The sequence below is a fragment of the Oculina patagonica genome, chromosome 3, assembly GCF_052425735.1.
Source record: "Oculina patagonica isolate OP01 chromosome 3, crgOcupat, whole genome shotgun sequence".
NCBI classification, from domain to species: Eukaryota; Metazoa; Cnidaria; class Anthozoa; order Scleractinia; family Oculinidae; genus Oculina; species Oculina patagonica.
Genome location: NC_135760.1, coordinates 19,730,435 through 19,757,852, shown reverse-complemented (window position 1 = coordinate 19,757,852; position 27,418 = coordinate 19,730,435). Strand labels below are relative to the sequence as shown.

The window sequence follows — 27,418 nt, the reverse complement described above, 5'->3', positions numbered from 1 at the left end:
ATGCAAATTTTCAGGTCTGCTCTTGCAGCATACATCTCAATTTTTACTGGGCATAATCTTTATATTTCAGAATGTAATGGAATTTGTTGACAAATAACAATGGGCTGGACAGAATTCCTCATCTTTGATCTGATTCTGGTTTTGGTACAAGCTCCTTGTGCTGTTCCTGTTAGAAGAGATAATGTCGGTAAGTTCATTTGGAACTCTACCATGATGTATGATAGTGCAGTCATTCTTTCTGAATATGAAAGGGAGTTAATCGTTGAAATGACGTTAGAAGAATCACTTTGACTGCAAAAATCAACCATCCAACCAACTCACCAACCATCCAACCAATCAATCAATCAATCAATCAATCAATCAATCAATCAATCAATCAATCAATCAATCAATCAATCAATCAATCAATCAATCAATCAATCAATCAGTCAATCAATCAATCAATCAATCAATCAATCACAATCAATCAATTCATCAACCTATTAATCAGTCATTCAACATCAGTCAGTCATCAATCATCAGTTAGTCAGTCAGTCGGTCGGTCAGTCAGTCAGTCAGTCAGTCAGTCAGTCAGTCAGTCAGTCAGTCAGTCAGTCAGTCAGCTAGCCTTAAAACCAACAGAATTAAAAATTACATCTTTATCCGAAAATGAGACGAGTAGCTCAAAACTGCAAATTGTCAAAAACTCAAAACAGGCTCAACACTTTGAAAACCTTCATTACCACATTTATGTCAATTTCTTTTGTATGTCGCCAACCGAACTTCGGGACTCGAAAAATAACACTTAAATATACAAGTGTTTATATTTAGTTGCAGGTATAACAGTAGGGAAACCCCTTATAACTCTGCTGGGTGCAAAGGAAGATGGGAAAAACGACCAGGAAAGTGGTGGCCAGAAAACAAAGTTGGCGGCTTTCGACTCGAGGCTGCTACACGGGAGTTCATCAAGTGGTAAAGATGATGATGATGACATGTTGTTGTGATAGATAATATGCCAAAAACCAACAAGGCTTCTAGCTTTGCTTCTATGGATGGAGGGAGTAAAGAAGATGATGCCAAACTTAAGGCTGATGAGGAGGTCTTACCGCCTTCAACACTTGCCGAGCGACTTTATAGTCAATTAGAAAACCAGGAAGCCGAAATGTCTGGATATCACATTGAAAAGGATCCATCGGGAGGGGAGATCCTCACTGGTCCCATGGAACAAGCGATTGCTAAAAGCAATGGTACATTTGTTTATCAAAATAAAGGGCAGACTGCTAACTCTGGGAGCGACGAAGAACTGTCGTCTCTGGGAAGAGGAGCGAAATTAAAGACTGGACGTGTAGAGGAGCAATTGTTAAGCGATCCTCTTGCTAAAGTGACATATGTGTTAAACCAAGAAGGGGTTAATCCGCATCATGAAATGCAAACATCGCCAAATGAAGAAACTCCTACAATAAACACCATTGATACTAATAGTGACGTCGAAAAGGACAAACCTGGTAATCAAACCGAGAACGCTGTCAACAACCATGTTTTACATGAGGTCAAGATGACTCCAAGCAATACCTCTTATGAAACTGACTCCGTAACAAATGGTGGTCCTGTCCCATTTCATGATCCAAACGATGTTAAGCCACTTTTCAATAAAACGACCAACACCACTAAGCCTACGTTGCACCAAAGTGAAATGAAACACGAGGTTTTGAATCAGTCAGTGTACATGTCATCTGAAAAAGCCGGACTTGTTAATTCGTCACAAGCGTTAAACAGCCAGCTTCCAGAGCTTGTACAAAACGTTGTAGAAAGTCTGGGTGACAAGGGATCCAAGTTTGTTTCAGTGGAACTAGCAAAACATCCGATGATCAAGAACGTTTGGGCAAATGCGATAGCACAAGCCCTTATTAAAGAAAGTGGTAAAATTTCTCAGATTGGTTCCGAAAGGAAATCAGAAAACATTTCTTCTGTAGAATCCGACTCTAGAGGGATCACTCAATCACTAAATGACTTGTCTAACTTGTCTAAAATGAAAGCCCAAGCAGAGTCCAAAACAAAACCCAGTAATGAAAGTGTTGATAGTTCACTGACGATTAACCAAAGGAAAGAACCAACTCATGCAACGGAGGAAAGACTTAAAGATGAGTCGAAAACAAAGCCAAGTAGCGCAAGTGCTGGTAGTTCCCTGATGTTAAATCAAATGAAAGATCCAGCAAATGTAGTAGAAGACATTCGCATACCTCAGTCCAAAACACATCCCAGAAACAGAAGTAATGATAGTCCACTTACGTTAAACCAAATAAAGGAACCAGAACACACAGCAGGAGTCAGTAATATAGCATCAGCAACTCTTATGCACGAGACATCTAGAGTGGGATATGAACGAACCAAAAACATACCAGGGCCTTCGTTACAAGGTAATTTAAAAATTTCCAGTCACAATGCCCAAAACAGTGCTGGTGCTAAAGAAGGAGGCCAGGTTGAGGTACTAAAAAGACCCTTTAACCAAGTCACCCATGAGAAGTTTTAACGTTCAAGGGAAGGTTAACAATCAGCCTTTTTTTGTATCAAAAAGTGCTGAACGACTTGGGGGCAGCTACAATATGAAAGGCAACGAGCAACAGCCAGCTCCTGGCAGTAAACCAATTTTTACACCTATTATAAATGGGTTCATTTCCAACAAAGAAATCCCAACACAGTTGGAAGGGAGTCTTGGTAAAGAACAGGCATTTGGTAATAAACCAATTCTGGCACCCATTGTAAACGAATTCGCTTCCAACAAAGTGAGCCCAACAAGATCGGCAGGAATTCACGAAGAACAAAGATTTCGTGATAACCCAAGTTTGGGGCCTCCTTCTAAAGGATTGGTTTCAGAGGCGTCTTCAGACCGGGTGATAGATGCACCTTTCCTTTACAGAAACTTCACGCGCTTGGATCCTGACGAAACAAAATATCTACAACTGAATCTAATGAGTGACCCAGTGGCGAAGGAAGGGTTTTCGGACTCAGATGGCCCATATTCAAGTCAACAGCAGCTTCAAGATGAAGATACTAAAGAAGCAAGCTATCTTGAACACCAAATAAACGACGCTGGTAACATCGTGGAAGAGATTTTACCCAGTCTTAAAGCACCTAAGTCGAAAGAGGGCAATAGTGAAACGAGCTATATTTCGGGTCAAATTTTCGGGGATCCCTATGCCAAAGCCGAACTTGCAGAACCATTTGCAGGAAATAACAATTTGATTAATGCCGATAGTAGCGCAAATGCTCATAACATGGCTTCGGTTTTTAATGAAGACATGAAAGCTCCGAACACAGATCAACACGGAAACAGTCGACCCCAACAGCGTTTCTACTCTGATGCATCACACAATTATGCTGCTGAAGAAGCTGCAAGTCTCGGACAGCGTCGTTCTCCATCAAATAGTAACGAACTTAGCAACCGGGCTAAAACAAAGATCCAATCGGATATTGGTCAGATGCTTTTAAGTCCAAAAACTGTTTCAGACATATCAGCTGTGGATCTTGCCCCTTTTAGCAATCTTCAGGGCCTCCAAGGCGCATTTAAAGTAAATAAACCGAAGACGTTTATGTATCAACCACAAGATGAGAGGAATGACCAAACAGAGTCTATGACCGGAGGCATTGTAGCAAATGATATGGCGCAATATGGTGCTAATCCTCTTCCAGATGCAATGGCGCGACCGCAAAAGAAACAACAAATACACTTTGCGAAAACAAAACATGGGAGAAAGAGACTTCGGAAAGCAACTACCAACTTATCGTCAGCACCAACTGTGTCTAGTACTCCTCCGAGATTGGAATATTTTAAAACGTCATCCAAACACGTTTCCTTAAGGAACAAACCGACAAAACGACGCGACCAACCCGGGACTCGAGAGTCTGAAATAAGCCCAACGTCTGTAATATTTGGACTGACTGCAAATGAAATGAAAGAGCTTGAAAAACATTTGGCTCACAGGCCGCCTGGTTTAGGTGCTATCGGAGAGAGTGGTAGCGTTCAAGGGGTGTCGGCTGCAACTAAAGGGTACTATGATACAAAGACGGATGAAGAGCAGGAAAATTCAAACGCTTCCATAGGAAGGCTTGTCGACAGAATATTGAAGCATCGGAAGTTGATCAGAAAAGGGACATCTGCAACAGGTCGAAGAGCCCATACAGGATCAAACGAAAGAAAACATATCAAGCTTTCGCCTTATAGGTTTTCTTCAAAGTTTTCCAAATACAAACAAATTAACCATGGTATTAACAACAAGAGAGATTTGGAGTCTTGGGAGTCTTCTACGGACGTACTAAACAGCGATTTAGATCAAATACGAGGCCTAAGCCCAAAAGCTCAGGAAGACATCTCCAATGTCATCATGAAAGATTACGAAGGACAACAGAGAAATGTTAAGGGAATAGAAACGTTTCCATTTGATGAAAGGGACCCTAGTTATGCGTTTCAACGTTCATTTAAAGACCACGATGTAGGAAAAGATAAGAGCATAAGAGACCGCAAGGATTATAAGAGGTATGGTCAAAAACGAAGGACACCGGACATCAAAGGGGCTATCCGTCAAAACAGTGGAAATGTAGGCACTGGAAAAGATGAGCTTCACAAGAAAAGCGAGTTTCCCAACGACGAACAATTCAAAGATACCAAAATGAATATACCCGTTGTAAAGAAAGGCAATAATATTCTTAATGGCGATGTGATCCCGCTTGACGATGTGAGAAATGATTTAGCTCAAGGATTGTTACTTGAAACAATGCGTCAGGAAAGTGAAGGTGATTTGCAGTATGTGAAGGCTGTGCAAAAGCATGACATAAACAGAATGAAAAACATGTTTCAAAGTGCTGGTGACGAGATTGGTATTAAAAGAGATTCAAAGGTGAATTTGCGACCCACAAGAAAAAGGCACTCCAAGTTGGCAGAGAAGAGGGATATAAGTGATTGGAAAACTGAATTTAACGATGGCACTTTTCGCAGCCCTGATTTTGAGAAGCAACTGTCAAACGCCTTGAAGGCAGAAAGCGAACACGACTTGACCTACATGAATACAGTACAGGATATGGACAAACAAGGGTTCGGCATCCTTCGTCATCATGGAGACCTTATCGGTTCTAGGAGAGGCATAACACACAACGCGTTGCACCAGAAAGGAGAAAAAAACCAACCTATAACGGTCCTAAAGAATCTCTTGCAAATACCCAAGGAAAACTAAGGGCGTTCTTGCAAAATTCCAAAAGCAGCGATGAAGACGATGCCGATGAAAGACATGAAGGAGGGGAAAAAGGAAATTGGACGCCATCTGCAATCCAAGAAAGTGTATTCCGCGATTTAACCCCTGAAGGAAAAGTACTAAGTTCCGATTATAAAGATTTAGGAAATTTCGGGTCTGATGCTCAGTCTCAGCTTGCTTCAATATTACAAACTGCAAACAATGGCGACCAGAGAGATTTAAACCAACTGGAAAAGATGGACAGGGACGATGAAAAAGACGTAGAAAGTCTTTTCAGTTCATCTTCAGAAACCTATAAAAGGTCTATTGCGGAGAAGCCTATTGTGAAGAAAGAAGGGACGATTGAAACAATAGCGGACATCCCAGATTCTGGCTCAAAAGAAAAGGAAATAAATATTGTTGTTAGCGGCGATGAAGGTAAGATGTGCTTTATGTAATACCGAAACATTCTGGTTATAAGCCCCCCGCTGATAAACCCCCCGGTTATAAGCCAATCTTCCTGGAAAAAAAATACATCCGATTATAAGCCCCCCCCCGGATATAAGCCCATCTCTGCCGGATGACAGTACTGAACAAGGCTAAATGTTGCTTTATTGTGGCTCGTTTCGAAACGTTTTTTATTCCTCTTATTAGCCCTCCCGGATATACCCCTCCCTTATAAGCCCACACAAAACCCCTTACGAAGTTATCTAACCTGAGGGCTTATAAGCGGCATTTTACGGCATATCAAACACGAGAGAAAGTATTTCAACGCGATATCCAAACAGTGTGAAGAGAGTTAAAAATACTATGTGCAGTGGAGTATTTTTGACGAAATTCGAGGTGCTGTCTCGAGAATTTGATATATCTTCTCAATTGAAACAAAAACTACGGAGTAAACGATAATTAAGACAGGCGGGTATCCAAACCTCCTTCACGGTTATGATTTTCTTTATTTAAACTTGATGAATTATTAATGACTTTAAAAATAAATAATGAATTAATTTTGGCTTTAACTGACGACGCATGGCAATTTTTTTAAGTTTGTCGTTAGTTATCCGTCTCAATCTTCGCCCGTCACACTTTTTGTTTTTGTTTTTATCTTAGAAAACTATTATTTTGAAGTTTTTTTCTAAATTTGAAACTAATTTTGTGAATCAGAAAAATGATTTACAAAATGTCCCAATTGAGCCTCCACAGCATTCCGATTTCCGTTTATTGGAAACGTCCGACATTTTTTCAAGTTTTAGAGAGCTGCCTCGAATTCCATTACCTATCTATACTTCCTTTGACCATAGCTCTCGATCAATGAGCTTGCGCTGGAGAATATACCTTGTCGGTTTATAAAAATGCATCGGATCATCCTCCTATCTCTAACGGAAGACGTGTTTCTTTTCAGAGGAAGCCGGGTGGAGTGCATGGTCCAAGTGTACTAAATCTTGTGGTAATGGCAGCATGAAGACACGATCACTGTACTGTAACAAGAGCTCTCCATTTGACACCATTGTCAAATGCCCCGGATGGAACCACCAGACTGTTCCCTGTGATGTTCCCAAAAACTGTCCAGGTTAGGCGCCCTGAGACGTACAAAGTTTATCAACTGAAAAATGAAATGAGTTTTACTAGAGTGACAAAGATGTATCATGACTTTAAGTAGCTTAAAGACTAGCATAATCAGAATAAACCAAAGAAATATCAAATAATGTGAACATCAATCTCAACCCGCTTCGCTAACGCTTTTGACCAATCAGGAATGAAGCCAAAATCATATAATCAGTGTTCAGCGCAGGGTAAAATTCTGTAATCTTGAAGTGAAAAAAAGCTCGATTGAAACTCATACTAAGAAATTACAGGGAATGCTTGGACTAATTACAAACACAAAACTTCAGTAGAAATCCTCTTGAAAATCTGCGTAAATTTTTTCTATCAATGGTTCACGTGGCCCTCTTATATAATAGTACAGAAATAGAAAGCGTTATAAAATTAAAAAATCTCTTATTGGAGATCATGATCAGTGACTTCAACATGTAAGGTAAATTTTAAGTCGGTTTGGTCATTAAACAATTATATTATTAAACAATTCTTGTCTTAGTGAATGGTGGCTTTACTCAATGGACACAATGGTCTGTATGTTCGGAATCTTGCGGTCCAAAGGCAGTGCGCATGCGCATGCGTCTATGCACCAATCCTCCTCCAGCTTACGGAGGGAAAGACTGCGCTGGTTGGAGATTCGAAGTCGAATATTGTAAATCCAAGGATTGCCCCCATAAGCCTGGTAAATACTTTACGTAGAATAGAGAGAAGACTGTTCACAGTCCCCTAATTTTCCGTGAAGTCGTAGAGATCGATCGTTGAGTTAGACGGACCGCCATCTTGGTTCCTGAACGGAAGGAAAAACTGGGGAGAGTGCAAAAAGCCCGTGGGTAGGGTTGCGGGGTGTGCACTCACCCCAGCTTAAACAATTTTTTTTAAGAAAAAAAAATAAAAAAAAAAAAAATTCCCAAAAAAAACCCCCCAAAAACAAAAAATTTCAAATCCCAAAAAACCCAATTTCAAGCACTGCAAAATTTTGATGGACCATTCATGACCCCTAGCTTTCGCTTGCGTTCAGAACCAAGATGGCGGCCCGTCAAAATCAACGATAGATCTCTACCACTTCACAGAAAATAAGTAGCCTGTGAACAGTCTTAGTAGAGAGAAATGCCGTAAAATACTGGCTATAAGCCCTGAGCTGGAACAACTTTGTAAGGTATTTTGGATGGTGTTGTTGTTGGTGGAGTGTGTGTTTGGGGGGGGGGGGGGGGGTGTTATAAGAGAAATTTATATTTTTATATTGAAAGTTTTCCCTCAGTAAAAATTTTCCAGCTTTGCGCATAGGTAAAACTGGCTGTACATATCTCGGACGAAATAATAAACCGTCAACTATGAGGGATTTTGTTAATGAAAGTAAACTATACTCAGGCACTGAAATGATCATCCAATGTTCAACTTGCATGTAGGAGGACCACCTCTGGAGATGTCGAAAAATAATAAACAAATTGTCTTTAAAACGTTATCGGCAACACCTGTTATTGAGGAAATGTCAAACCGTCTTCCAAGTACAGCCACCGACGCGAGCAACACGGCGCGAACCATAGCACGCTACAGCGGACTGGCAAACATGGACCAGGAAATGGGACACATACCGTCAATACAGTCATTACTAAACATGCAGCAACAAGGAAACGTCAGGCAAATGCCTAACGGGCCGAATGTGTTTGGTTTCCAAGAAATGCCAAACCTTCGCCAGTTTACAGGCGCACCGCAAGCTCTTAACATGCCGTCCCGTCAATTAATGTCTTCCATGCAGTTTTTGAAGCCAGAAACGGGTTCCATGCCACCATACGAGAGATACGAGAACGGTGGAAAAAGTATTCATGTAAAAGGAGACAGTGGCGACATCGGGTTCACACCATGGAGTGAGTGGACGGCTTGCAGTGCTTCGTGTGGACGCGGTATTAAAACACGATCGCGTTCGTGTATAAGCGCTTTCAGCACAGTGGGAATCGACAGCTCCTGTCTGGGACCAAAAGTGCAAACGAAACGCTGCAGGATTCGGCGGTGCCCAGGTAAGTAAGCTTCGTTACGATGAATACGATTAATGAAAAGTTAAGGCGAAGGTACACCTGAAGGCCGTATATACCTCGGGTCTAATGTGAATATCTCGTTCGCGTATCAAGCCATTCTCGTCCCCATAGCCCTTTCGTTTCTCTTAGCCGGCTGGGCCTTGGCACGAGGAAACAAAGGGCTCTGGGGACACAGGATTTCCAGTCCTAGATTCTAGGACTTCCGGTCTTCATGTATGCAGTCACGACGTTTCAAAAGAATGTATGAGAGAGTCGTTACGTTTTCGACTTCCGTTTAGGAATTCTTTGTTCCAAACAGCCAATCAAAAAAATTCGAATTAATTCAAAATCCTATGTCCCCAGAGCCCTCCGTTTTCTCGTGCCAAGCCGGCTAAGAGAAACGAAAGGGCTATGGGGACGAGAATGGTATCAAGCATTCCAAAAACTCTCTGCTCAACCTCGTCCCCAGAAGAGAAAAGCCCTGGGAACCAGATTGCTCTCTGTTCATTACACAAATCTATGTTTTGCGTTATTTTGTAAATTCCTGGGTGACTTTGGGGGATTTTTAAGAGATAGTTTTTCTCAAAAGATTAGTAAAATTTAGAGAAATGAGAAATATCGACAACAACAACAACAACAACCAACAACAACAACAACCATTTTATTTTGCCAAATTAAATAGAAAATAAATTACAGCATAACATAAATTATCTAAAATAGGCAAAAAAAACTTCTCAGAATAGAAATAAACTAAACGAGCTGAGTAGTTTGTCGTGATTTTAAAATTTGAATTTAAAGTTAAAATTTAGTAGATTGACACCAAAACAGTCCCCTGACAACCTGGTTGTGTTCTAAAACTTTTTATCCCTACCTTAAACCTCTTAAAATTTCACTCAAATTCACGTTTACCTCCGCCTTAACAAAGAAACTTGTAAGCGAAAAACAATGGAAAGATTAAGTTGGTTATCGTACTCTTTCTTCCTTTCAAGTCGACGGCCAATTCTCACCGTGGAGTGACTGGTCCGAGTGTTCTAAGTCGTGCGGATCTGAGTCTTACCGGAAACGCGAAAGGACCTGCACAGATCCCCCTCCCAGGTATGGTGGGGAAGAATGCGAGGGGAGGTCTGTGGAAAGACGTCACTGTTTAAAATCACCTTGTCCACCTGATCTGGTTGCTTACAACATGAGCAACGTGTTTTTGCAAGACTTAAAGTTCAAAAATGGTGAGATCTTAATTTGCGCTGTTCTTCATTGATTGATTTGAATTCTTACTGTAAAACTCGATTTCGCTCCGGGAGAGAGGGATTTTTTTATTTATCAGTACAGGAGCATACATAGATAGCTACATAGGGATTGAACGAAAGGGTGGGGAGTCCGTTTAAAATCGAACTTTTACCACGGTTATTTCAGCTAAGTTATGTGTAGATTATTACTGTGGTTTTAAAAATAGCCACCTTAAGAATTAGCTAAAATATTATTATCATCATCATCATCATCATTATTATTATTATTATTTTATTTTTTTTTATTAATTTTTTAATCTCCCTTGGAAGATTCCTTAAATTCAACTGATGGATTTACTGAATGGGGTCCGTGGTCTCAGTGTTCCCGGACCTGCGGTTCAAATTTATTGCGCGTGCGTAAACGCTCTTGCTACAAACAAAACAATCAGACCTGCACTGGTTCCACGTCAGAAGTCAAGCCCTGTGTCCTCCCCTCGTGTCACGCAGAGGCCATTTCAGGCTTCGGAACAGAAGCTGCGCTTCCTGTAACGACATCTCATAACAGTGAGTTCATTTCTTTGATTTTACTCTTGGAACTTTGAATATATGAAACAGAAATGAATAGAATTCATATGCTATTTGATTTTCCAAGCTAGTTTTAAACGAGTCATGGACAAAATCGCTGGCATAAAAATGAGTTCTTTACTAGTTCATCTTTCGCAACGTCGAGCTTTTGAAAGGTTTTGCACAACCAAGTTAACTCTATCATTCGCGACAGGACACCTCTTGCTCAGTTTTTTTTTTTTTGGGGGGGGGAGGGTGAGGCGGGGGAAGTTTTGGTTTTGTGCATTCCTGTGGGGGGAGGGTTGGAGAGTCTCTAGAAGAAGAGTTACTGAGTTAATCTCGCTTCCTGTTGTCAGTTAAGTTCTAGTCATTTTTTTTCACATTTTGCTGTAAAGCGATTAATATTCCAAACTGTACTGTAATAATAAAATGAAGTTCATTCTTTTCGAGATAGTCTCTTTGAAAAATGAATTTGACTGGAGTCCGTGGTCCGCTTGCACGAAGACCTGCGGTGTTGGCTCATACCGCACGCGCGAGAGAACCTGCTCACTTTCCATACCGGAGGATCTTAGGAAAGTCTGCATTGGCTCCGATATTCAGAAGGTCCCCTGCAATGTACCATTGTGCACAAAGATGGCGACAGTGATTCCTAATGATACCTTGCAACAAGGAAGTGCTATGAAGACAAGTGAGTAGGCTTGCCTTCGGTACTGTTCTTTGTTTCGTCCAGGGGGGTGAGGGGAGGAACGTCCTTTGTTACACGGCTCAAAAGTGCGGCATAGCGGTGCCGGGCAACCGAGTGTGCGCAGTAGCTTTCGAATGGTTGCTAAAGGCACAGTGAATGGGGTCGTGAATAGCTTGACAAAGTTCTTTGTTTAGTTTGCATGTTTTGGTCTTGGCGGTGCACAAAACACAATAACTGTTTATTTCTGTCAAAGCAACTAACCAATAAAAACGTGGCTGTTACTAAATTTATGCATAGTGTTTAAAACAAAAGATTGCATGTGTACGGTCGTAAAAATTCCGATATATTTGCATTTTGCTTGCTCCTTTGAAGTTTGCCGGAATGGAAAACAACTTTCCTCAATAATAGCGTCACGAGAAGCTTACAATATGCGCTCAGCAAAAAACGTAGCTGCCCTGTCAAAGACATTACCACAACGCCATGAAACAAGGACAAAATTGTCGCTATACTCGTCGCCCTCGATCTGTCAGTTTCTTACTTCCTTCTATCTTACTGACAATACTATTCTCGAAATAACTAGAAAACTAATTAATCCCAGCTTATTTCACTCTCTTTATTATCGCACAGTGCTGACACTTCCCCTAAAACCCGCAAGTGCGCCAGTGGTCCAGTCAGCGCCTCCAGCCAAATCAACCAATCAGTCATCAGTGTCAACTCCGGTCGCCCCATCAAATGTATCAGCTGTGTTGAAGCATCCCTCTTCACCAGTCCTTTCTGATCCAAACTATTCCGATTGGTCGCCTTGGTCCAAGTGTTCGGCCACGTGCGGTCCAAAAGCTGTTATGTACCGTGAACGTACTTGCAAGCTGATTGGTGGAAAGAATTGTCAGGGACCCAATATCCAAACAAAGCCGTGTCAATTTGTCAGATGTCCAGGTATTTAAACTAAAATAATTAGAGTAAGACATAATAGATCAGGATAATAGGAGACATCTGCTTGCAGTAGGGAATCTTTTTGAATATTGCTGAAAGATTTCAAAGCCGAGAAAGAACGACAAACAAAGAGTGACGTTTCAACTGAACTCTTTGAGCTTATTTCAGTAGGCTGGGCCTTGTTGGGTGATTGTGAAACGGGGAGAGTCAGATAAATTTCCCTTCTATTTTTATCGAAGCGTATAGTGAGGCAATGAAACTTTTATGAAGTGAAATGCGCCTCACGTATTTTACGGTGGTAACATGTATATTATGAATGTAATATCTGCCATCTTAGATCCGCCATTAATACAGGATTTTAAAAATATAGTACATGGCAGAAAGTAGCAGAATATGCTAAACGTTTCAACGGGAATTACAATAGGATGCTAACACTGGTAAGAAACTAGATAAGAGATAACCAAAGTAAAGAAACAGTCACGATTTACTATGTCGCAAGAATGTCTTTCGCGCTTTGGGTTCATAGTGATGGTTTTACTTTCAGTTCACGGAGGATTCTCTGCTTGGTCTCAGTGGTCACACTGCCCCGCGACGTGTGAAACCAAGGCGCTAAAGCGTCGAGAACGCACTTGCAGTAATCCTAAACCAATGTTTGGCGGGCGGGACTGCGAAGGAGAGAGAGTGCAATTCAGGAATTGTGGTACCGAAGCTTGTTCTGGTGAGAGTACAGAAAAAACGTAGCGAATTTAGGTGATTTTAGGAGACTTGAGGTCCCAGAGTAGGCCTTCAGTGGATCTGATTGGGTATATGATTCATAGAAAACTGCTTTTAACCCTCCTTGCACGTTTTAAGTGCCTTGTGGCTTACACAACTTTCAAACATCACTCCAAGCGTTTAGTTCATGTATTTTACCTTTGTTTCAGTGAATGGAGGTTTAACCGGTTGGACTGCATGGTCCGCTTGTACTAAGACTTGCCACACCAACACTGTAAGCATCCGGGAACGTTATTGCACTAACCCTCCCCCACAGGGTAAAGGAAAAGACTGTGCTGGTCAGAGGATGCAAGCGAGAGCATGCGCATCATCAAAGTGCCCAGGTAAGCTAAAAAAAGAAAACAAAATTAACAAACAAACAAAAATCAGGCAAGTTAGTAAACAAAGGTATAAACAAACAAACAAACGTATAAAAAACAAACAAAAAAAAAAAATGGCATACGCACAAACACTAACTATTAAAGAGGGAACGTTTTGTAAAATTATAGTTTTGAAGTCTTCTGCAAAGGAACTGACGCAAAACTATTACTTTATAGTTGACGGTGGGGTGTCGGAGTGGTCCTCGTGGTCTGTGTGCAAGCGTTGTGGAAGAGGACAGAGGAAAAGAACGCGCAGATGTACAAACCCACCACCTGCCAATGGCGGGAAATCTTGTGTTGTGCCACTAGTTCATTTGGAAAGATGTCCTGTCAAGCACTGCAAATGTAAGTACCAGGAACACTAAGTGTTTAGGGAAAGAGGGGAATTGGGGAAGGGGGGGGGGGGGGGGGGGGCACCTTGTTTCAAGTCCTTTCATGTGTTTGACAATTCGTTCACATTTATCGTGATGGAAAACCCACAAATTTTTCCTTTTAATTTAAACTGGTTTGAATTCAGGAAGTAAGACTCTAGACAAACGACATCAAACCATAAAATTAATTAGTTTTTCTTCCCGTTACATTGTCGACATTCTAGAACAAGGAGATACGACAAAGAGTACTGGGTTTAACTCTGCGTTATGTGGTTCCCTGCATTCAAAAGTTTCATATATTTAGTTGTTTCCTAGTATAAACTGTTCTTACAAACGTCTACAAGCAAAAATCATGGCGAATTAAAGCAAGCAAACCTCCATGAACAATTAGCGAGGTCAAACTCCCAAAAACGTTAGCAAAAGGTATAAACAGCAGTCGACAAGGGATATATTTTGCACGGCTCCTTGGGTAGACTTTATGGACTTTATACGAGGCATACAATCAATGTTCAATTTTTAATTTGTTACAAAACAGCTGTTTTTCTTTCTCAGCTACGCTAGGATTTGGCCAGTGGTCATCATTTGGCAAATGCACCCGTTCGTGTGATGGCGGGATTAAAAGGAGGAGAAGAAGATGCAAAAGGCCTTACAAGGGTTGCTTTGGGCCGCGGATACAAAGAAGACGATGCAACGATCACAGATGTCCTAGTAAGTGAACAAAGCCAACAAACAATTGTAAAGTTTTTGAAGTGGAATAAAAGATGCAAAGTAAAACAAATGCACAAAACAGACGAGAAAACAACGAAAGAAAAAAAAATCAAAGATCGTTGAGCTCGGCTCGCTCATCACTTATAAATAGCCTGGTGTTCCAATTAACTCTAACGCAAAACGCTGCAACCCGCGCCAAGCGCGGGAAAACATGTAACGGTTGCCAAGGGAGGGAAAACGCGCGTAAGACAAGTCACGATTCATTCTTGCTCCTGATTGGCTAAAAAAATTCCACCGCAGTTTTGGGCTGATTTGTAAGAGAACGTTTCAAAACATTGTCTGCTCAGTTACAAAAACAAAACCAGACACCGAAAAGACAGAAGGGGGTGTCTGAACTTTTCTGGTTTCAGTATATTCCACCAATGTTCCACACTTCGAATTCCTTAAAAGGAACCTCGACTGTAAAACAGTTCTGGTCAAAATAATAAGTTTACCACAGTCTAAAATCGTTTTGGTTGTTTAAAGTTGTGGATTCGTTTTTTATTAGAATAAAGGGCCTTTGATTTGTCAATTTTTGTGCTTTTAAATTTCCCGCGCGCCGCCATTTTGAATTTTATGACGTCACTGCGTTGCCACTATTATTAGAAAGCAGAGGTTCTTTTGTGTGAAACAATTGGGCAACGCAATGACGTCATAAATTCCAAAATGGCGCCGGCGGGAAATTTAAAGCCATAATCTTTTCCGTTTACGGTTGTTATTAAATGTTGTTTCTCCCATGTCCTGTAAAATTTGTAGTTTAGGCATTAACTCAAACAACTCAACGTCAACTTGCCACAAGAACAGTGGTTCCCTTTAAAATTATTTCTTGAATTCTAGATGGGAATTACCTTGTTCGAGCAGATCCAGTGGACCTGTGTGGCTATCATCCGTGTAAAGTTTCAAAGTGCGTAACCAGTCCCTCAGCAATGTGTGTCAGCAACTCTAAATGTAAACCGATCTTCTTTAATAGAAATGGACGAATAATTAACTCGTGCAAAGGTAAGCGAGACAAATTCGCTCTGATATTGCATTTTGGGTCCCCACGCCACTATTTTTGGGGGTCTCCTAAAAAGGAATCCCATGTCCAATTCCCCATGACACTTTTACTTTTTTTTTTCATTAAATGGTTTAGATGGCTCTATCTTGATGTACTAAATTGAAAAAAACTGGGCGTAAACGAAGAAATAAAATCGTAAAAATCAATGCTAATAAAGACCGGGTATAAAAACCTTCTTTACGGTTATGATTTTCTTTGTTTTTTCTTGATGAATTATTAACGAGTTTGAGAATGTTAAGTGGAATCACGATCAACAAACTTGAAAAAATTGGGAAATTTTTCCAAGTTGCGCTGTCTTATCCCCAAAATACTACATTTTATGCGTCACTTAAAGGATTTTTTTCCCGGGAGTGATGAAATATTACAATAAATTTTAATGACCTAGTTAACTTTGGCATTGTGAAAGAGTTCATTTATATGATTCTCTCCATAATCTTACTCCATGCAGGAGACTCTGTAGTATTATCCGTTCCACCAGAAAAAGTTTGTCGGTTCAATCCCTGTGAAAAGTCTGCATGTTTTACCAGTCAGGCAGACCGCTGTGCAGTGTCGTACAATTGTAAACCTATCTTCCTTGGAGCGGATGGACAAAGACTTAACTGCAGAGGTATATATACCATTGGCCAAAACTGTGATGCTTATATTTTTTACAACGTTGACTTGAACAATTTTTTGGCTTCTATATATTGTAAAATACCGCTATTACATCCCCGCTAATCAGCCTCCTCCCTGTTATAAGTCCATGTAACTGCTAAAAAAAAAAATTTCGGTTTAAAACACGCCCCAAGATATAAGCCCTCCTCCGACCAAAAAATTGCGCTTAAGCACACTTTATCAGAGTGACGTTTTTTACATTATATCCTTTAGTGAAGATTATTAAGCATGACACGAGTGTGGGACAAAGAAAAAAGTCTGAGTCCCCGACGGGAATCGAACCCACGGCCTCCCAGAACACCCCTCTGTAACAGACCTGGTGACACCTGATTTTCCACCAGGTTTTTAACCAAAATCGACCAGGGAAGTAAAAAATCCACCAGGTTGACTACTTACTTTTTGTATGCAATAAACTTAGCGGGGTAATCGTGCACAATTTTCCGCACCGATGTCGCCTAACGGCTGTAGATGACACCGTCGTTTTTTTCGCATTGTACGTAAGCAACTGAAGTTATGTACTCTTTGTATCCTGCTCTTACACGGAGAAAAGTGGCAAGAGAAAAACAGAATCAAATAAAGGCATCGGACTTAATTTCTCTTATAACAAGTCCTTTTAGGCCTTCGCGTTATACGGCAAACGGGCCGTTTTGCGATCCCCGAGCGTTCTTTGTATCGAACAGTGCATTACCGCCACTAGATCCGCAATGGGTCAAATTTAGCAAATCATTGTCACAATGAGCCAATGAGTAATCATACTATTGACACTGTCAGTTTGCACTTGGACTTGAAGCAGTCGTGTTATATTCTTGAAATCCTCTGAAATTTTCGCACGTTTTTGTCCATCAGAGATCATACACGGCACGCAATGCATGCAGAAGCGATGACGAACAGAAGAACAAATTCCGCCGACCGCCTTAAAATGTTTCCTTTAGATGCATGTTACTTTTACAGTTCTTAGCAGGACTGTAGGCAGGATTTAAAACGACGGTTCTTCAGAGCGCCAAAGATCTGAAAGATACAATCGTGTGAACGCCGAAGATGTAAGCTACTGGGGGTCCAGGGGGCATGCCTCCCCGGGAAATTTTGAAAATTAAACAGGCCGAAATCACATTTCGTGCGTTTTGAAGGGAGTTTCATAGGCAGCTAGGCAGCTTAAAGTAAACTTAAAAACCACGATTATTTCTAGACCTTTTCAGTTAAAATCAAAGCTCCTTATTTTTGGAAGGGGAACGCGCTTTAGCAGGCAACCAACCTTGCGCTTGGCGGATTACACCACCAAAACATACATTTACGACTTAAATTCCTAAACCGCGTGTTGAAGGACTTTTAGAAAGTCTAGGTTAACGTGAATTCAGCCAGATATTCGATATGTTACAAAAAAAATTGGGAGAACGTTTCGCGGGATCATTTTCTCGACTCCCTAGTTTGAACGTCTCTCAAGCCCTGCTAATCTGACTACAAGTTTAATTACTTTTCCAGGAGGTAAATGACATAAATATTTATTATCAAAAGAGCCTAGCAGCAAGAGACAGATCCAGAGGCTGCCTAGCACGGGCACGCCTAAATTTAAACGGTCCGTTTACCATTAAAGTTGCAAATGTTAAAAATGCCGGCTCTTATTCGTTGATCCATTTTCAGTAGGTCATACCATAAAGACGTCAAAATAGGAAAACCGTTTGCTTATATCTTTTACAGGTCGAATAAATTGTCTCTTTTTTCGGATTAAGTGAGCAATGAAAAATACGTTTTAATGACTGCAGTCCTCGGCATCAATAGTAGGGACTTTAAGATACCTGGACGGCTGACCTCGAGGACGGTAGAATTTCGCGAGGAGGACTAGGTTGATGTCGACGTTCTTGGCGGGAACTTCCAACGTTAAGAGCCGTCGTGTGTGAACGGAGGACGGCTTCGTTAGTGGATCAATTATATCTTAGCCCAAAACATGCGAAGAAAAACATTTGGCGCTTCTAGCCCAAAGTCTGGGACCAGAAAGCACTATTTTCATTCACAGGGTACAAATTCCAAGTGAAATTTTTGTAGAAACACAAGCAAGAAAGTTCATAATTTCACGCACGTGGCTTCGCCATCAGCGTTTATGCAAAGCACAGCAATTATATTCGCAACCGCAAATTAAACTTAACTTCTTAACTTTTTATCTGTACCAAACCGAGAATACCATAAATAATGAGATTTTTAAACGAAATCATACAAAAACCACTCCCGTTCACTGGTGGACGGCAAAACTCTACTTTTCACGTCCTCGACAACAGCTGGACGGAGCTGGACGGCAATGTGCGTGAAGCGGGCATGCGCAATATAGGCTACACGCGAAAAATTACTTCCGGTCAGCCGTCCTCGAGGTCAGCCGTCCAGGTATCTTAAAGTCCCTAGTTTCATGCAGGCGAAAGCTGCACAAAGTAATATTTAGACAGTACTTACAATTTGAGGCAGCTTAATTAAAATTTACCGTCATACGCCACTTGAATGATCCTGAATGTACTTGAATAACTTGCGTATTTTTTACATCACATTGTGCCGGCGGGCTGCAAAGTTTAACACGATATTTTATACATCAAACGCCTCTCAAACTGCTCAAGGCTACTAAATCGACGAAAAAGGCCGTTTAATACTCACCAAGAAACGCTGTAGAAAGCCGGGTCAAAAATACTTCCACACTTGTTTTGGGCCGCGCGCGCTGTTCAAATCGCTTTGAATCATTCACAAGCTCGTATTACATACAGAAAAGGAAACAGATATGTTTTGTCTCTTCAGTGACGTGTTTGACAACGGAACAAGCGACAAAAACAATAGAAAAAAGTTAACAATTACTTTTTGCTATGTTAACATCAAGTTATAGTCAATTATCAAATTATCTATATATTATATTTTCTTCTGTTTATTAAAGCCAGCAGAAAGATTTTGGTTGATTTTTCCTGACCAGGTAAACAAAATTCTTCACCGGGGAAAAATAAAATTGACCAGGGATTTTTCAGATATTCACCAGGGACCAGGGAGGTCAAATTTCCACCAGGGAGGGCAAAATAACCCACCAGGTCGGGTTTCACCAGGTCTGTTACAGAGGGGTGTCCCAGATACCGGTTGGGCGCTCTAACCAACTGAGCTACGAGAGACTAGTTGTGAGCTGGGCCATTTTCTAGGTTGATATGTGACACGCGTCCTGCATACTGCTAGGATCAGCAATGTCGAAATCATCAAATGTGTAGTAAATAATAAAGTCATCAATAGAGAACAAAGCTTGAAATTTACCATTATATCTCTTGTTATGGTCTTGAACGGTTTTTTTAAGGTCAGTCATAGCCCCTCCTCCAATATAACATTCCCTATCATTCGTATCACTTTAAAGACGATATACATGCACACATCGACTTACCATGTTGTCTTATTACATGCAGGCATTTTAACAGTAGGAGCTATAGAGGCATGTGGCTTCGATCCATGCTTCGAAAAGGCTTGTAAAGTTGACCTCACTGCTCGCTGTGTGAGTGATTCTGACTGTAAACCCACTTTTATCTCCAAGACTCAACAAATATTGGACGAATGCGTAGGTAAACAGAAGTCCGAAATGATTTAAACCTAGCTAATAAATGGCCTTGGGAGGTGCGGTAGTCTTATGGTTAGCGCGCTGGACTCCGGATCAAGCGGTCCTGGTTTGAGCCCTAGCCGGGGTCACTGCTTTGTGTTCTTGGGCAACTCACTTTACTCTCACAGTGCCTCTCTTCACCAAGGTGTATATAGGTACCGTCCGGCCAATTTACTGCTGGGGGGGGGGGGGGAACCCTGCGATGGACTAGCAACCTATCCAGGGGGGAGTAGTAATACTACTAGTCGGTTCATGCTACGGAAACCAGGATAAGCTTCGGCAAGATACGTATGGCCTAACTCTAACAATTTCTTTAGACACAGTTAACTGTTGCAAACTGAAAAAAAAGTTCTTCTTTTTCATGTTTTGTCTTAACGTTTTAATGTTTGGTTGATTGATCTCATTCAAGAGGATGCAGATGAGAATGATTCAAGTGAAGAGGAAAACGGTGAAGACGACAATGAGACGGATGTTGACGAAACCAACGCCGACAAAGACGATCAGGATATTGAAGACGTTTCTAAAACAGACAGCGATGATAATGATGATGATGACAATGATGATAATGATGACGATGTTGATGAAAAGAAAACTAACAGGCACAAGAAACGTAAATCACACAAGAAAAGTGAAGATGATAATGATGATGACGATGACACAAAAGGGACCAGTGATAATGATGATGATGATGATAATGACGACGACGCGAATGACGACAGAGATTCCAGTAATTCCAGAAAGAAGAATATCACACCAGTAGTCAACTTGAATGATGAAGCGTTACATAACGGTATGGTCAGCGGTATGGGTTCGGAGATATCATTTGTTTCCAAGCACGGACCTGCAAAGTTCTATTGGGTGAAGGGAGGCGGCAAAGGGTCGAAAAATAACACTGAAATGTAAGTTTTATCATTTACATTTGCTATTTTTACCATCTTGTCATGGATATATTTTATGTGCTACAAATTGGCTGGTCAATTTGAAGAAAGAATTTTTTTGGTTTTAGAAATTTCCACTGTGGAATTCCGGTTAAAATTTTGCAAAAGTAAGACTAAAACTGCAAGGGACCGCAAACGATAATGCTGCTATTCGTAGGATCTACTGAGAGATCTGATCAGCAATAAAATGAAATCAGTAACAAACAACTGCAAGCCAGGCTGACCATACTACGTGAAAAGTAGACTTTGCGAGACAACACCACAACTAGAACCGATACAGCAGGATTGCAACCGCAGACAGCTGTTTCGTCCTTATTTGGACTCTTCAGTGCGATGTAGCGAATCTAGATGACGCCAGCTCGGAGAGCCAACGCAGATAAATAGCACAATAACCCGCACACTGTATTAAGTTCCGTACTTTGAACTCTCTTGTCCCCCGAATTACGCGTTGCCACATCACGTGTTTCGGGGGACACGTATCCAGTCCCCATTACCTTTTCTAAACACTTCAAAAAGCTTACTAATTTTACTAGTTAAGTTTTTATCTAAATCTAAACCCGTACTTGCTTTAACATAAATTAAGCAGCAGCAAAGAAAACGAAATAACGTTCTGGGCGCTTCCCTGAAAGATGTAGCAAACTGTTTCTGATATTGTACTTTTTAATTAGAAAACAATAAGATATATATGTTATTAACCCTACTTTGGTTATTAGTCCGAAAAAAAAACCCATCTAGTCAAGATTTGTCTTTTATACCCCATGGCTCTTTATTGAATCTTTCTCGCAGTATCTCTCGTTTTTAACTATCACCTCAACCTCGTTCCCAGGGTCTCTCTCTCCCCGCCCCCAAGACCGAGAGAGACCCTGGGGACGGGGAGAGAGAGACCCCGGGAACGAGGTTGCTATCACCTAGACAATTTAAAATAACGAAAATAGAACGAAAACTAGGGCTACCCATACATAGGCAACTCTTTGTGGTTCAATTCTACCCCTGGTACAATTTGGTATTTTTCTTTGTTCTGGTGTATGGTAATATATGATAATAAATATTAAACAAAGGAAAATACCAGATTGCACCAAATGTGAAATTGAACCACGACTTTTACATTAACACTGTTTTGAGGCAGCTATGATTTATCGCTTCGATTGTGTCCTTTATCTGCAGGCGAATATGAAATAATGAACACACTACGTTTGGTTTTGTGAATTATTCTAACGATTTTTTCTTATTTTCAGGCTTGTTATAGAAGCAACAGGGAATAGGAAATCGTCCGTGTTATCTCCTCCAAGATCACGCCGGTTTAAAACAAAAGAAAAGTCTAAGGTAATTTCAAATGTTTTTTTTTTAGACTGCCAATAGACATATTATTCTTAAAGAGTGAAATTACATGAATCGTTCCATGTTTTTTAACCTTTTTGCTAAAAAAAGTCCCACTGTAACCAACATGAAAGCGCCTGGGGAATGAAATATATAGCATTATAAGCGTGCTTAAAGTTTGTTGTTGTTATATCACGTGGAAACGCTGTTAAAACGCTCCGCGATTTTTCTTTCTTTAAGTCGGTTTTACTTATTCGTTTAAACTCTTTGAGCCAACCGTTCGCAAATTTTGCTTAACCGTTAAACGCTTCGAGCTACCCATTTACAAATGCTTTGAAGTGTCCGTTCATAGCGTTTCGTTTGAAACGCTTAATGTAAACGTTTAACGCTCTAAAAATCCGTTTACTATCTGTTTTCTACCCTTCCGTTTTCATCTGTTTAACGGATAAGCGTTAGTGTACGTTTTCCCGTGTGAGGTCACATATTTTAAATTATACTTGTGGGAGAACTAAATTCGCCAGGGGATTTGTTCACCCGGGGACCCTTTCCCATCGGATTAGGTCCGGCATGTCCAGAGAACCTCATCCGTTAGCATATTTGGTCCAAGGTGACCAACTCCGGGGGGGGGGGGGGGGGATCCACTTGGACATTAAGACTTGTACATGAATAAATGTCCCTGAGAAAATTATAAGTGTATCGTTTATTTTTTTTAATTTAAATTTCAATTTTTCAAAAAGAAACTTATGTATTTCTTTACACAGATACAACTGAAATACAACGGGACAATTCATCACCAGGAGAAAGAAGTGTCAAAGAAAATTTCCTCTAAACCTCTTAAGTTAAAACCTAACAAAAATCGAACATTAACTAACTAAATTAATAAAATCCCCATTTTATGCTGCGAAGAGAATTACTATTTTTTGCAAATATTTTTCTGGAATAAATTAAGGCATCTGTTAGTGATTTTGTGGGGCCTCAATCGGCAACCGGCTATATCTCCTAAAACATATAATTTTCATGAAAGGTTTAAACGGGATACATTGCTTTGATTTTAGAGATAAAGCATTTAGTTACAATTTTGAAAGGGCATTATTGAAAGTAATACCAAAAGAGTTCCAAAAAAAAAATAAATGATTATAGTAAAAACTGCATACATTTTTCTTTTTACAGCTAGCATGTTGGTGTACTATAACTAACTGTACTTAACAAAGTATTATAGCGAAAGTACATAATCTAGAAGTCCACATCTAGCATTGGGGCGCGTGCTATCGGATTCGCGTGTGTTCTATTTTTAGAACATCCTTGCGCGGGAGACGCGCGAGACACGCGAGAAAATGCCGTGTGACCTTGCCAACAAACATTTCACTCAGAAAACAAATTAAAACTAAAAACAAATTCAAAAAATACTCCGAAATAAAGGGGAATCGTCGATCTAACTTTATGAGATCTGTGATGGAAAAACATCCGATGATTACCAGAGATGGAAAAAGTTGCTTTCCGTTTCAATACAGTGATCAAACTCCTTGAATTTAATATTACACAGGCAAATTATACGCGCTCGAAGGGGGAACAAAAACAATAGGAAACGAAACCTTTGATAGAATAAAATATTTAGTTTTTGGTTAAAGAAAGTATTTTTCGCTTTGCTGAACGTCTTTACATCAACAAAATAATATTGTCTTGCTCCTGAGCTACAAAAACAACCACGACTTGAAGCTCGTTTGGAATACTCGTTTTCTGAACTTCGATATTAAAACTGCTAACTGAAAATTGTTTGGGAAAATTTTCGAAAAGCGAGCGATACAACAATTGAAAACACATTATTTTCATTGGCCATTATTTTTAACTCTAGCGTTTTGACAGTCGTATTACTCTTAAATTTTGATTTTAATTTATAACTTAATTTATACTTCTCGAAAAGAACCTCCATTTTCCGAATCCGAAAGGCGGGCGGCATGCATTTCTAAAATGCGGTACTCGGGCTTCCCTTGCAATTGTTTGAGTTCAGGTCTAGAAATATTGTGCTCTCACCGCTCTGCACGCATAAGGACTCCAAAGACACCTTTAGAACCACAGAAATAGTCACCAAAATTTTTCTTTCTCTTGTGTAGCCGTCCTGTCCTTTTAGGCTTCGAAACAGGGCTTGATCGTGAAGCAGAAAGTTGTTGTCACATGCATCGATCAAACTGGTGTTCGCACTTTCAGTGTATCTTACAGTCGTCGCGCTCGATTTTAGCCACTTCAGGGACAGCCGGACTTTTCTACAATAGCAATAAACCTGTACCAAGATGTAAAAAGGCGTCTCCCGAATATGTAATAGCCGTCTTTTTCTCTTGAGTTCCATTCATCTGAAGTGTCTATACATTTTGAATTTGAGCCGGTCGAAGCAGTCAGTTTCTTTTACGCTCGCTGCCTACTTTACTCTGACTCCAAAACACAACACATTCTACTGGATGCTGCAATGTTTTTAGCGACTTCAACGCTGTAATCATCGACAGAAGAGGAGACCAGTGATTCGTATCCGGTAGGTTTAAATCCTCACTAAATGCACATTTTGATAAACAACAACTCGAACAGTAAAAAATTTCGTGGTGCCGTTCGCTTGTTTTCAGCAGTTAGGCTGTTCTTGCACAACTTCAAAAATTTGTTCAACCAATAAAAAATACTTTTACGCGATTGGTTACTAGTTCGTGCCAAAAGCCGTCTACGTAATTTTCTCGCGCGTCTCGCGCGCGAGGCCTGTTCTAAAAATAGCACACACGCGAATCCGATAGCACAAGACCCATTACCAGAGATGTGGACTTCTGGATCATGTACTTCTGATTATAGTTAGTTTTCGGAGTATTATTTCCCAGTACGGGATGTAAGTCTACAAAACGCTGTACAGCTCAACGATAATTTGTAATATTTTTATAATATTGTTTAGTCATATGAATATTGTCATTCCAGGAATACTATAGAAGTTCACAGATGTTGATCTAAATTTGAGTAAAAGATCAAATTTTTGAAGATTGTGTTATTTGTGTGTTGCACTCAGAGGATACAATGTATTCCCCCCAAATTTTTTCAAGTTACAAGTTATAATGAGTCTGATTTTATCCCAGTCTTGCCATTTTTGTTTCATTTAGTTTGTTACAATCTCTTGGGTGTTTTATTTCACTAGCGTACCACTATATTGAGGTTCCTTCAATATGTAAGCAATTGTGTACAGCATAACGGTTCAAAGTTGGCCAATGAAAACCCGGGGGCAGGAGGGGAGGGGATGTACATCAACTCCCCCCTCCCCCCCACCCTTGGGTGTATGAGCTGCTATGTGCTTTCAAAAGCCCTTTTTTGGAAAACAATTCGCTTACTCAACGTCCCCTACATCCCCTTCATTTCTGTGTTGTTCAAGATTCGAAGGATTTAGTATTTTACCGGATAACGTGTAAATGACAGTAATACAGTTGTAAGGATCAGGAACTGTTTGTGACACTTAATTTTCAGTGAAAACGTTTGAAAAACCGATTGCTCCGGTCGGAGGCAAAATGGAATAAAAACGGCTTCCAAACGAAAAGAAAATGCGCGAAAGGAACTTTTTTGGGAGATGAAATTTTCATGTAGTCTAGCTAATTGATAAATCTCCAACGATTGTCTTGTAGCTCAGTGGTAGAGCGTCCGACTTGTGAAAAGAATATCACATGTTCGAATCCTGTTCAGAGAATTTTTTTCTTAGTATTTTCTCGAAAATGTTTCCACTTGCAAACTTTTGCCGCGCGTCGTGAAAACGGACAAACACAAATTTTCTCGAGGACAATTCCATTTTTCAGTTTAAAACTTTTAGTAAGGGCGCGATTCCTGTCGTCTTATCTTTCGCTTTAGTAATGCCGTTACAGATCCATTATTTTGTCGCAATATCGTCTCACAACCTCATGTTGATCTCAGCTAAGAGCAAAAAAAAACTAAGTTACATTAGTAAAAAAGCGAATTTTGAGGTACTAATTTCTTAATCAGTCAAATCGAGCAGAAAAATAAAATTAAAATTACCAAATTAACAGTAGCACGGTTAGCAAAACAAAACGAAATGCTCAAAGAAAATTCTTATAACTTGCGTACCTGAACGTGCAATTGCTTTCTTTTTTCGCGGTTTGTGATTCGCTGGCGGAGAAAGCGTGCATTATACATCCACGCCAAATTTGTGTCGTATTTTGTCAGTGATTGGCTTGAGTTTTTAATCCATATTCATGAAAAACTGTAGAACGTGCTTCAAACCAAACAGGTCGTGGATGCGTGAAGACGTGCGAGGCGCAGTTTGTACTCTTGAAGAAAGAAGAGCTTGATGCTTGAAGGATTTGAAGCTTTGCAAGATGTCCTTACTCTATTCCAATCGAAGGTAAGCACTGCTTTTGCCGAATATAACTTTTATTTTGTTCAGAAGGCTTCATTCATGGCTGTAAAAATGTTACCGAAGCGAGTTACCACGTGCGCTTACTGTTCGCTGTTTGCGTCGCTTCAACAAGAAACAGGACAGAAAACTGAGCGCCACTACAAACTGCTTCGTTGTACTACTGCTGCAAATTAATAAACCACAATTTGCAACCAGTTTAGTTGTCGAACATAGTTGAACCAAATATTGAAGTAGACTCTAGGTTTTAAAATTCACGGCTCAAAATAATTGAGGGATCTTTCGACAAGAAACCGTTTCCTGTTAAGAGCCAAAAGCGTGTGCTAAACTTTTGGCTTTTACTGAAATACATAGAGGATTTTTTGGGTGTTAACAATTCTGAACTGCTTTGCAAAGTCAGTTTCCTTCGCTCTTTTAGAACGCTTATTTTGTAGAGAACTGAAAGTTCAAATTTTGCCTTTCAAAATGTTATTTGCTCGTCACTATTAGTCACTGTTAAAGAAATATAATTAATGTGTATAGTTTTGAACAATTGAGCATTTGCTAATCTGGGAATTTATCTTTCTGTTTTCAGGAACGAAAAGTTAACTTCGCAAGGAGTAAAACAGAATGGAAAGTGGACAAACTGGAATCACAGAAATAAGAGGAAATTCTTCAAAGATAAGAACTTTAAAATTGTTAAATAACTTAGTGAAATGGTGGCTGATCAAATCAGGTCTTAATTTGCAAGGGAACTTCACTTTTTTGATACCAAATTGTGCGATATATTGATTGTCTGAATCAAATACAAAAAATTACAACGTCACTGTAGGACTTGGAGATATAATAGAAGTTTTTACACTTCAGCCACCATTTACCGATTCTTTTGCAGACCTGAAAAAAGGAATTGCTAGCCTCGGTGATCACTAGATTTGCGCAAACTGTTGACAATTTTGATCAAGTTAATCTCGTGCAAAAAAAATTATAAATTGTCTTGATTCAATCGTTAAATTTTATTTGATT

General features: G+C 40.1%; 1 protein-coding gene across 1 annotated transcript; it reads left to right on the top strand.

The window, feature by feature from the left end:
* LOC144645882 (uncharacterized) lies at positions 1-24,976 on the top strand. Its single transcript, XM_078505409.1, is given in 22 exon segments — positions 1-187; positions 817-966; positions 969-2,488; positions 2,523-5,148; positions 5,151-5,642; positions 6,604-6,771; positions 7,297-7,479; positions 8,204-8,812; positions 9,799-10,032; positions 10,363-10,596; positions 11,051-11,284; positions 11,909-12,217; positions 12,759-12,932; positions 13,138-13,311; positions 13,525-13,692; positions 14,271-14,426; positions 15,303-15,464; positions 15,971-16,129; positions 19,590-19,742; positions 20,187-20,676; positions 21,951-22,038; positions 22,794-24,976. Coding segments are annotated over 22 exon segments (8,784 nt in total). The 3' UTR covers positions 22,908-24,976.
* Positions 24,977-27,418: the final 2,442 nt, after the last annotated feature.